The sequence below is a fragment of the Propithecus coquereli genome, unplaced genomic scaffold (assembly GCF_000956105.1).
Source record: "Propithecus coquereli isolate 6110/MARCELLA unplaced genomic scaffold, Pcoq_1.0 Scaffold253, whole genome shotgun sequence".
NCBI lineage: Eukaryota > Metazoa > Chordata > Mammalia > Primates > Indriidae > Propithecus > Propithecus coquereli.
This window is the reverse complement of record NW_012148097.1, coordinates 1,095,612-1,107,772: the sequence shown is the minus strand read 5'-3', so window position 1 is coordinate 1,107,772 and position 12,161 is coordinate 1,095,612. Positions and strand designations below refer to the sequence as shown.

The 12,161-nt window shown below is 46.3% G+C and overlaps 1 protein-coding gene across 2 annotated transcripts in view; it reads right to left on the bottom strand.

The window, feature by feature from the left end:
* F13A1 (coagulation factor XIII, A1 polypeptide) overlaps positions 1-12,161 on the bottom strand; it is a 171,947-nt gene that overhangs the window by 36,107 nt on the left and 123,679 nt on the right. For both annotated transcript variants that reach the window (XM_012647003.1, XM_012647004.1), the window contains 3 exons: positions 10,038-10,141; positions 8,254-8,342; positions 496-649 (listed from right to left, as the gene is read on the bottom strand). In XM_012647003.1, coding sequence (XP_012502457.1) covers positions 496-649; positions 8,254-8,342; positions 10,038-10,141 — 347 coding nt within the window. The remainder of the gene's footprint in view (positions 1-495; positions 650-8,253; positions 8,343-10,037; positions 10,142-12,161) is intronic.

Here is a 12,161-nt window from a genome sequence, read left to right as displayed (position 1 = left end):
TAATTGGCCTGAATTATGGTGACCGTATTGTCCTATTTATATTGTATTATCTACCTTGTAGGGCTTTTGTGATAATTCAATGGGACAATATATATGAAAATAATTTGTAAAGTACTAAATACATGTGATGTAGTTATTTAAATTTCTATTATGGAACTAAAATTACATTAGTTATACAGTATTTTCTAATAGGATTGTTTAAAATTGAGGTTCTTGTGGGCAAGAAGACATTCTATATTCTGTTAAAATAGATCTGACTTGAAACCAAGGCATTTCACAAGCCACATAAAGGGGAATTCTACTTGAAACAAACACAAAACTGCAAGAAAAGTCACGTGTGTGATGTATCTTTCACTCATGAGAGTTTATACTTATGCTCTTGCTACCAAATGCTGTAAACACCAGTGCATTCTCTGGAACACATCTCGGAGTGACAGTGAATTAGTACTAATTGGACTTGAGCAAATACATCTTCATTCAGTTGTAGTAAATTACCTTCTTGGAATTTGTAAGTATCAGTAATATCCTTCATGCCGTCTCCTCCGATTTCTTTGGTCACAATTAGTTTCCCAATGTGGGTGGCATCCACAGTTTCCACCACATGAGTGCCGTCTTTCTTAGCCGTGATGTAGACAAGGTCGCTGTTGACCTGGAAACAGGAGGGGACAGCATCAGCCATCATCAAATGTCCTTGTCACTAAAATCTCTACCTCTCCATAGTGTAGTCATCCAGAGATGCCTGGAGCTGACACGCTCCTTTCTCTGACGGCATTGGATACACAGGGCTAAGCTGATTTTACACATGTTCTGTAGGGAAATCCAGTTTAGATTCATCATCACTATTTTAAATGAAGAATTTTTGAGACTGTGGCAATCAGTTGTCTAAGCAGCAACCGTTTCTTTCTCCCCTTTGTCTTTCTGATAAATTCCACCTCCTAAGGGAGAGCTGACACCACCATGCCTATCACCTGCTTTCCATGACTTCTTTTAAGCTAGCAGTGGCCATGGACCCACATCGAGGGAGAAGTCTGCTAGATGCTTCTGGGAAAGATCTTTCTCCTTTACAAAAGGAGAGAGGTACACGGGAGAGTTTGCCCTTCCCTTCCTGCTTTCAGATACTTTCACGGAAAGTGAAGTGTCTCTTGAAGCTGCCGTAGCCATCCTGGGACAGTGAAGGGGAACCCTGCCAACAATCAGAAGACGGCAGAGGAGAAGGATGAGAGGCATCTGGGGGCTTGATGATGCTGTTAAACGGCTACGCCAGCCTTGGGACCAACCTCCTTCAGGATTTCTAACATGAGAAAAATAACCCCCCAACCATTTCAGTCATATTAATTCTGTTACTTGCAGCCAAAAGCATCTGAATTGAAAAACAATATTGGACCATTCAGGAGGAGTTCAGGCAATTTTCTGGTGGTCCAGCAACTACAATGTGCTACCTGTGGCACTTGGAAATAGCATCTGGGGGCCATGCTGGTGAGTCCCAAGTTCCTCCAGGGTTCTGCTTTATCGTTCTATTTTCAAAAGACAATGTCTAATCTGTGCCTGAAAGCTGATTCCCCCAGAGTCCTTTGTTGTATTTTTTACAATCACTTTCTTGGGGGTTGCATTTATTAGCATGGAAGCAGGTAGGAAACATGAATTGCACTGCTGACAGTCACCGATGTATTGATTAAATGTTTTCCAAGCTTCTCTCCAAGCCTCAGTCCTCCCCTCTTTAAATACAGTAATAATGCCTCTTTCCTCATAGGACAATTGGCAGAATTCACCGAAATAAATTAGTTATCATAATGCCTGGTATAAACACTCGATGAATGTTATTGATAATAGAATACTATTTAATAATATTGCCAGATATTGTTCAAGGTTCCGGGTTCCTGATGATGAACAAAATAGATCTGGTCACTACCATTACAGAGTTTACGCTCTAGTGACGGTGCCGCTGTGCATCAGAATCGCTTGAAGAAAAATAGATGCTTGATTAAAGAGGTCTTGGGTGAGACCCTAAATCTATTATGTTTTTGAAAAGGTCTCAGATAATTCTACTGGACGTCCAGGCCTGGAAGCCCCTGCGAAACGGTACAGTAAGTACCTTGAGAGGGTAAGTCCAAGATACTCTGAGAGCTCACGGGGCAGTTGCAGGGGAGCTAGGAAGTAACAGCCGAGTTGAAACCCCAGCGACGCAGAGGGGTTAGAGAACTGAGGAACAGAGGGAAGGCGGGACGGGATAGGCAGAGGGACTGGCAGGTGCGAGTGCGCGAAGGTATTTGAGGGAGGCACTGGATTAGCTGCAAGAAACTGGGGTTCTGATCGCAGGCGTGTACTTGTAGAAAGTCACGTTAACCTCTCTGAACTTCAGTTCCTGATTCTATAATATGAAAATGACTACACTTGCTCTGCTAATTTCATAGGAACATTTTAGGTCAGAGTGATATAAGATCTATGTGAATAAGACTTGCAAATTTCAAAACTGAGCAAAGATGTAACCGTCATTATTAGGGACTGGGGAAATGAGGTGATGTATCCCTGTCTTTTAAAGTTGAGGTCAAAGAGGGCAACTTTTCTCTCCTTTCTCACAAACGTTCTGAGGGTCTATGAAGTCTGATTTCCACTAAGGAGGAGATAGCCAACATTCATTGAATACCCAAAATGTTTCAGCGACATATTATAAAGGGTTTAATTTAAACCTCACAACAACAAGCCTGTGAAGTATGAACATGTATTATTATAACTGTATGACAGACGAGGGCACCAAGTCTCGGAAGGGGGAAGCAAAGTGTTTGTGGTCACGTGGCTAGGAGCCAGTGGAGAAGAAGTGCAAACCCCGGCGGGTCAATAGTTGTTGTCTTGACCTTGGCAGCACACTGCCACCCCTGCATCACCCCGCAGGACCACGGGCACCACCCTGAGGTGGGGAGATGGTTCTGTGCTCAGACTCAAATTTCCAAGGGTAATAAATGGTGGCTCTGCTCCCCAGCAGTCTCCAGAACTCGGTTATGTAGCCACACGGTGTGAAAGGCTGGAGTGTGCAATCAGGAATGAGGACAGGAGAGGACAGAGCAGATACCTAAGGAATATGTGTCGCTTTGGGAAAAAAAACGTTAAGGAAACTTTAAATGAACTGCCTGAGAATTTCGGCATTCCCTCTGGAGGAAGCCATGCAGGCACACACAGCTACCTCCCCCACTTGCAGATGATAGCAATGTGGGTGATAAATGTCCTCTTAATAACAACCCTTACAACAGCTTATGGGAGACAAGCTAAATATGACGGTGGCGAAATCCCGGGCGCCGATCGAGTATGGCTAAAGAAATTCATGTGGCTAAAATCTCAGGCCAGCCCAACAGCACAGCCCTTGTGGAGAGGACAGGAGAGACATACATATGAGTTGACTTTTATATATGTACATGAGGGTCGGGCATGGAGGGAAAGTATTATTTTCAGTTTCAGCCACTAGCACAGTGGTTCTCTATCCTGGATGCACAAGAGAATCACTGAGGGACTTAAATGTACCAGTAATAGGCCCCACCAAGACCAACTGACTCTCTACAGCAGAACAGTCGTTAAGTGCAGGGTACACTGCAAGAATTATTGGACTTAGGCTGTGTGACTTTGGATAAGTTACTGAATCTCTCTGAGCCAATCTACCTTGCAGGGCAGATAAGTAGATCAATACTACTTGCGAAAGTCCTAAGTTTAAGACTAATTTCTTTTCCTTCTTTTGAATGGGATGAAATCTTAGTGATCATCTATCTAGTCCTACCCATACACTTGAAGGGGCTACAGTTATGCCAAACCTGGGCATCCACACATGAAATCCAGTGCTTTCTTTGCAATACCACACCTTGCTTCTTAGACACAGGCACTTCCTACGCAACCTCCACCATTGTTCCAGGCCCTGGGGGCTCAGGAAAGCTGGGGTGGGCAGCAGGCTGCAGGAATGCTCTCTGCAAACTTCTACTTGTGCCCTTAAAATGTGGACACATATCCACGGCTGGCAGAAGCTGTGCTCATCACCACTGGAGAGGGAGACTCACTCTTGCTTTTAGGACCCTGGACAGCATTTGTTTTGGTTTGTTCATTTTATCCCAAGTGGAGATAACCTCATCTGCGTGGTCTGCCAAGAAAGTGCTGCTTCCCCGAGGGCATGTGGAGGCAGGGAATGCCTGCCTGGCCAGGAGGTCTTCCTGGCACCAGATCCTACCTTAATGGAGCTTATATTTCAGAAAGGAGAGAAATAACAGACACTAAGGCGGGGTAGGAGGAAACAAGAGGGCAGATAGTGATATTTTAGGTGGTGGGGGAGCGAACGAAGGTGTCTTTGCAGAGGCGAGTGACTGTGGGGAGGGATCGGGGCATGCAAATGCTTTTCCACCACAGGAGGAGAGAGCAGGGAGGGGCACCTTCTCAGCGAGAGGAGTAGTATGTATAAAAGCTCTGAAACGAGAGCAAGCTTGGATGCTTCCAGAAGAGTAAGAAGGCCAGTATGGCTGGAGGGAAATGAGCAAGGGATTTAGTAGAAGAGAAGCCAGGGGAAGGTCACACTGAATCCCATAAAAATGTGTGTTCAATTTTATGGTAAGGATGATGGTTCCACCGGAAGGTTTGGGGCAGGGGTGTGATGTTTCTGTTTACATTTTAAAGGATAATTCTGCCTGATTTGTGGGAGTACACAGAAAAGGGGTGAGAGAGGAAGTAGAGAGGTGAGTTAGGAAGTGATTTCATGGGGCTCAGTGGGCAGCTGTTAGATCCATGATATTTTTTGAAAGTTATTTCTAGCAAGATGCATGAGCAGGCTTAAGAAGAGAAGCCAACATAATTCCAACGTTTAATATGCTATTTGAATGAATGGTTGAATTATTTTTGATTCAACTAGGAGATGACAAAAATTGGGCTGCACCTAATAAGCGGTAGCAAAATAAACAAGTTTGGATTGAGAAGGAAGAATGCACAGAGAAGCATCTGCACAGGTTGTACACAGAGAACTGCTGGCCCGGAGCTGAGGAGGGCTTAGCCTCTGGAGCAATGGGATGGTTAACGTGGCCCTGGGGCGGGGGCGGTCATTGCTGCCGTGAAAATCGTCTGAGTGTCAGGGAGGGAAGGCAGGAGTACGCGCGTCTGTGAGTGCACACATGTGCAGGCGTGTGTGTGTGTGCGGTACTGTGTGTGTACGTGTGTGAAAGTCTGGGGTGGAGTAAGGTGAAGGGGACAATAGCCAATTAGAAAAAGTTAAGACAAAGAGAACCACCGTTACTAAGACAAGGAGAATTCTCTGCAGAGAACTCCAAGTGCTTGGTGAACACGGGACCTGGAGGATGACTCCAGACACGTAGAGCTGCTCTGCTGTCCTCTCACCTCTTTGGAAGCCTTAGGCCGCCATGAGTTGGGGAGAGCAAGGCAGACGGGCTTTCAGAACTGAAGCGACCAGCACAGCGATGAGGCCTGAGAAGGGAGGGGCTGGAGAAACAGGCTTCAAGCCCCGCAGAAGTCCAGGAATGCGGAAGATGAACTTCCAGAATGGGGGAGGAGAGAAGGCGCAGAGGTTGGGGTGCCTTGCAGGCACACCCCTCTCCTACTAGGTCCTGTTTTCACTCAAGGAGCCCAAGGCCCCAGGAAAGCTAAACAACAGTCATTGAACGTGACGCTGGATCTGGCTCGGAAATAGCAAGGAATGACGGAGACAGTCAGCAGGCTGAGAGGGAGGCAGGCGACCTCCCGCGGGCACCGGGTGGCGAGAGACTCACTGAGGAGCGAGGAGGCGGGAAAGGCGAGGGCGCCGCAGTCGCAAAGCCGAGTCACGTAGACTCGCATTAAAGTTTCCTTTGACGCCCCCCATGGGGTCCCACTTTGGGACCCTTGAGGAAAGACTCCTCATACGCTTCTCATCAGCTCAAGCGTCTCTTATAAACGGCTCAGCCCTGGAGCTCAGCCCGTGCCAAGCCAACAAATTGTACTCTGTCAGACACGCCTCCGCAGTGGGTGAGAGAGGAGTAATTATAACCTGCAAATCCTGGTGACATTCATAACACCCCGATCTACATTTAATAATAGCAAAAAACGTTCGCATTAACAGCTATTAGGCAGTTCGCTTGTGCGGGGAGGCCCTTCCTCTCTCCTTCTTTGCAGCAATAAAGTATAATAAAAAGATGAACACAGGCTTTGTGGATTTTAGAGAGATTTCCCCTTAAGAGGTTCTCAGAGCATCATAAATTACCAGACAGCAGCTGGGGAGGTTTGTATAAATCTTCAAATCCCAAAGTGAAATCAAGGGGATAAAATTCCAAGTCCAGTAAGCCTGGTCTCCCAGGGCGTCTACAACCTGCCACGACAGGTTCGGATGAGAGGAACACTGTTCCTTTCGTGTATTTCAGATTTCCGATTTCATAGCTCCCTGAATAGTGACACTTATTTTACTCCCTAAGTATTCTCAATCCTGCCTCCTCCTTCCCCTGCTGTTGCTGTCTGTCTAGTTCAGGGCCTTTCCGTCTCCAGGATGGAGGGACGACCTGGCCCTCTAGCAGCTCTTGCCACCTTCGTGACAATCCCTTCCAATGCTCCCTGCACGAGGCTGCCAGCGCCCGGCTCACACCCCTCCCCAGTGACAACTCTCCCTCGCTTATGGGATGAGGGGTGAATTTCTTGGGGCATGGGGTGCCCCACGCTGAGTTCCTTCAGTCTTCATCTTCTGACACCCCGGCTGCGCCCCTGGTGTTTAGTGAGTCTGCACAGCTCTCAGTTGCCCACACGTAGCTTTTGGATGCCCAAGTCGTCCCCTCTGCCTACAGCGCCTTCCTCTGGCTTCTTTGTGACCCCCTTTGCTAATCACCCCTCCCTCCCACGGGGCCCCACAGCTCTCCACCCCTATCTACTGTGGCCTGTGGCGATGCTCCCAGCATGTGGCGATGTGGCATTGCCACATCATCGTCGTCGTCTGTTCTCAGGTCGCCCTCCCTCCCCCGACAGTGTCTTGTGGTTTTTGCCATCCTATTTCAGTTTCTGGCCCCTGTTTCTCAGTTACTGAATCTGCATGCGTAAATGCAGGCCGTGTGTCACCTCCACTGCTCATCTGACAATTAGTTCCGCAGCATTGCTTATACTGTCGTTATTTCACTTTCGGTGTGTTTATGTCCTGTCACCTCACATCTAGAATTATGTTTCTTTAGGACATGAGCCTCTGAATTCCCCCAGCACAGTGCCTGATACGTATTCTTAACAGTAATAACTATTTATTCCTTGTAGAGTAGTAGAGTGTAGTGGTTACTAGTGTGAGCTCAGGTGTCTGCTTGGCTTCAAATCTTAGTGCTGCTATTTATTAGCTAGATGATTGTGAAAAGGTTACTGAGCCACTCTTTGTCTCAATTTTCTTTTCTGTAAAATGGGTAGAATTATGATACACATTTTAAAGGGTTGCCGAGAGCATCCAATGGTAGACACAGTGAGAGACACTATTTCAGTGTATTTATTGGTGCAAATGTGCTCTGGGGAAGTTCTGCCTCTCAGCCTTGCACACGCCCCGCCCCTCCCAGCAGCCTCCCAGCCTTCCCCTTTACCTGACACCTCTTACCTTTAATTTGATATTCAGGGCTCTCCTTGGAGCATCCTTTAACAGCCACCTCTGCTTCTGGCCCCCACCTGGTTCTTCCAGAATTTCAGGCCCTTCACCCAAGTGTCCCCATCAAACCATTAGGTGGGCTGCACTCCCCAATCGGAGCAGACCCCTGCACTTCCCTCCCTGCTTAGCAACTCAACTCTCCTCCACCTCCCCCGGCCATGGGTGACAGCTTGGAATGGCAGGATGTGGATTGCATGGCCCAGTCTAAGACCACGGATGGTGAAAGCGTGTGGATTTTGTTTTACGTGGATTGCTGGGTTAGTCTCAGAGGGAAGCTGTACTCTCCAAAATTTCAATTCCTGGACCACCTACACCACTATTCAGTTGAGTGATCCAGTTAGCCACTCAATTTCTCTGAAGCAGTTGATACCTACTTCTTAGGTGCAAAGAACTAAGCTAAGTTAGTAAAGCATTCGTTTTTGGGGGAAATAAAATCTCAAAACATCAAGGAAAGAAAAATGTTAAGTAAGAATTGCATTTAGCATTAAGAACCTGGAGGTTGGAACGATGCCAGTTAACTTTGTAAACACAAAGCATACACCACATACCAGGGACATCTAAAAGTAACAACCTCTACCTTATTCTTTCATGAGTTAAAAGGTTGGGGAGGGAGCAACACTTCCCTCCAGCTCTTCACTTACCTCTGCAAAAACAAAGGGCGCATCGAACTGGAAGCAGACGTGGCCGTGCTTGATGGCTTGCACAGAGGCGGGGCCACACCGATACATGCCTGTACCACACAGAGGAGGAGTGGAGTGAGTACGTCATCTCCAATTCTGTCCAGATGCTGCTCGGTTCCTAGCACTGAAGGTGGCTCCATAGAGACCGGCGTTCCCAATGTCATCATTGATTTAGCCCATACACTCTACGGCTTGAGAGGGCAGATGACCAATGTGTGGAATCAAGACGATTTTGTTGGCAATGCCTTCTCAAAGCAAAATTTGAAGCCGTGGAAAGAAAACGGGGCAACACTATTCCTGGACCTGCTCTGCCACTGCAAACACATGCCCGAGTGTTCGTGCCAGGCGGTTGGCTCACACAAGCGTTTATCCCTTTTCACCTGGTGTCTGAAATGTGGGAAATGTTGATGCGTCCTTGGTGGCTGTGTTGCTGCTGTTGTTTGTCTTGATTTTTGTCGTTCGTGTTTGGACATATGTCAGGTTTAACTGGAGAATTTGGACCTTAACCACACACATCGGCCAATGTCCGAGGCACATTCAGGAAGTCAGGAGGCCCATGTTACTCTTCTGAAATTCTTTACATTTTAACCACCTATCCATAGCTAATAAGAGATTAGCCGCCCCTAGTCACCTCTGAAGTCTCCTTGTGATATATTATCCACAGCACCAGAAAGTGTTGAGCTTTCTTCTTTAAAACCCAGTACGGGCCGGGCGCGGTGGCTCACGCCTGTAATCCTAGCTCTCTGGGAGGCCAAGGCGGGCGGATTGTTTGAGCTCAGGAGCTCGAAACCAGCCTGAGCAAGAGCGAGACCCCGTCTCTACTAAAATTAGAAAGAAATTAATCGGACAACTAAAAATATATAGAAAAAATTAGCCGGGCATGGTGGCGCATGCCTGTAGTCCTAGCTACTCGGGAGGCTGAGGCAGGAGGATCGCTTGAGCCCAGGGAGTTTGAGGTTGCTGTGAGCTAGGATGAAGCCATGGCACTGTAGCCCGGGCAACACAGTGAGACTCTGTCTCAAAAAAAAAACAAAACCCAGCACGATAATACAGTTCCATTATGAATATGACTGAATGTTGATGCATCTGTGCCTCCGTGTACACATCAACATCTCATATCAACACCTGAGGGAATAAACGTAATGTCCCCAGTCCACTCATTTTTTATATTATCATATTAAAGAGAGGTGGAGGCTTATAATGTGATTTTACAAAAATTTGGGGGGAGGTCAGAGCTGCCACTGCTTAGCATAGTTGGCAAGTTAGAAGACAAATACCCACATCTGCAAGCTTTGGAAGAAATCACACAACATAAAAAGAAATCAGGTTCTGGAAAAAAACAATCTAAAGGATGATCTATAATTATTTTTGAGTTCTCTATTTTCTCTACTGCCTTATAGCTTAGCACGGTGTATCAGGGAGGGCTCGAGTATATTTTATAGCCTAATAAAAACGCTTACAGATATTTTTTCTGTCTTCAAAACTGCTTATCAAAGCAACAGTAAATGAATTGTATGTGTTAAATTTTATATTATTTTCCTAAAAGTTGTAAAATAATCAGGGTAGAGCTGACTATTGAAATGAAATTAAACCTGATTCGCAGGGAGTTGTGCATGTGCCCAGAAAGCACATTTCAGATGTTGGTTGTGGATGGGTGTGGTTCCCACGTGTCAAATGCAAGCATAAAAGTGAAATAAAGATCAGTGATGACAAAGCAATTCCCCAGAGGGAGGATGCAGTTTTACCGTCGCTGTTTTCCTGGGGGGTGCTGTCCACGGCTTGCCAGCCTCCAAATCCCACAGGCAGGTCAGGCCTTGTCATCCACGCTTCATTCCAGCAATGGTAGTTCCTTGGAAAACACAACCCAGGAGAGATTACAATTCCCATGGTATTCAATGCTTCAAGAAATCAAAAAGTGACCCTAAACCCTGTGCATATGCTATCTACAGATTCCTGGAATGGATTAAGCCACATTTGGGGGTTCCAGGAGATACCCTGGGTCTTCATATTTGCGTGTGCTGGGAACATCCATTCCTGCTGGCATCGTGGGGATGCTCACATGGCCGGATGTTCCTCTCCCCCTGCTAAGATCAGCTTCAAGGACACCTGGAGATATTTTAATAAGCACATTAGACAGTTCTGATCTTAACCATTCTCCGCTGGCTAATAAAACAGAACTTACTATGTGCTGAAGAGGTAGAAAGAAAAGTTAACTGAAACGGAAATACTTATCTTTGAATTTTTTTATATAGTTCTGATTTAGAAAAGCGCATTTCTTTGCAATAATGAAGCAATAAATACTTGTGTTTATGGTCTTCGACCATTGCCATAGAAACTATAACATTAACTACTGACTGTATTTCTCTGCGATTTGTGGCAAAATTCCATATGGTGTTCAGCAGGAAGAATAGTTGTCAGGGTGAGTGTCTCTTCACCCTTCATCGAAGGTGGGCAAGCTAGGAGTTAAGGGCCATGCAACACTTCTCAGAACTTTGTGTATGATCCTTGAAGCAAGAGCATGAAATAAAGTGCCATCGTGAATTGTATTATTATGTCCTTGGAAAGACCTGAAATTATATGACGGTACAGAATCAAATGAGAGCACATTAACCCCTCAGCACTATAGAAAGTGTTCACACAGTAATAACGATTTAATAACGGGGGAGGTAGTTACGGCAGTCTTTGTTTATAGCACTGAAGAATTTCAGATCCAACTACTGTCGATCCTTACTCTGGACGTCCTTCAATGTCACTAATTCGTGCATGTTCCCATCTTTCTCTGAGTGCAGCCCATTTCTGATCAGCTCAGTTAAGGGATATTCATTTAACTATGTGCCTCTTATGCACCAGGCACCTTGCTAGGTGCTGGAAATTCAAAGCTGACCCAGACATAGATTCTTGCCCATAAAGACCTCCCAAGCTGGAAGGAATGACAGACGTGTAAACCAATTATAGAAACAGGTCATAGGTTTGCTGTGGGGCTTAAATAAGCTAATACATGCTACTATTTAGAATAGGGCCTGACACGTGCTCAAAAATGGCGACTCTCAGACTTTTAAAAATCATTAATTGCAGTGATGCATGCTAAAATGGAAGTTCATTTTGAGCGCAATGGGGTCTCAGCAGGCACAAATCTCAGGGTGTTCGGGAAGGCTTCCCAGCAGAAGTGGTATTGACCTGAGTCCTGGAAGACAAATGGAGTTTAGAAGTTCAAAAAAGGAGGAAGACTGAAGTTTCAGTGGCATGAAATAGCCACCACGAAGTGTCGGGGAACAGTCTGCCACTAGCTGTGGCTGGAGGGTAGGATGTTTGCCTATTCGCATGCAGGGGAGGACCACAGCGATGTCAGACAACCCACAAAACTAACGAATACACACAACACTTCCTGTGTGCCAGGTGCTGTTCTAAAACCTTTGTGCATATTAACACATCTGATGTTCCCAGCGCCCCATGGGAACGATAGTGTTAAAATTATCCCCAGTTTTCAAGGGAGCAAGCCGAAGCGCAGAGAGGGGTTGAGACCCTTGCCCGAGGTCACACAGCCAGTGCGTGATAGAGTCCATGCTTTTAAACACCGAGCTGTGATATAGGTGAGGATAAGACTGTGAGATCCTTTTGTGCCAAATTAAATATTTGTGCTTTATTCTTAGGCAATAAGAGGCCATGGAAATAACGTAAGAAAGGTTAAATTTGCAAATCTGAGTTTGTGGAAGATGGGTGGGGAGGCAAGAGGAGCCTGAGCCCAGTCCTCCCCCACCCCCACCCCACCCCTGAAGCCCTGCAGTGGTCTTCAGTGGACCACAAACGTTTGACCGCAGAGGGGCCCTCACCTCAGGGAGGGAGAGGAGGTGTGGGAAGTAAAACCAACC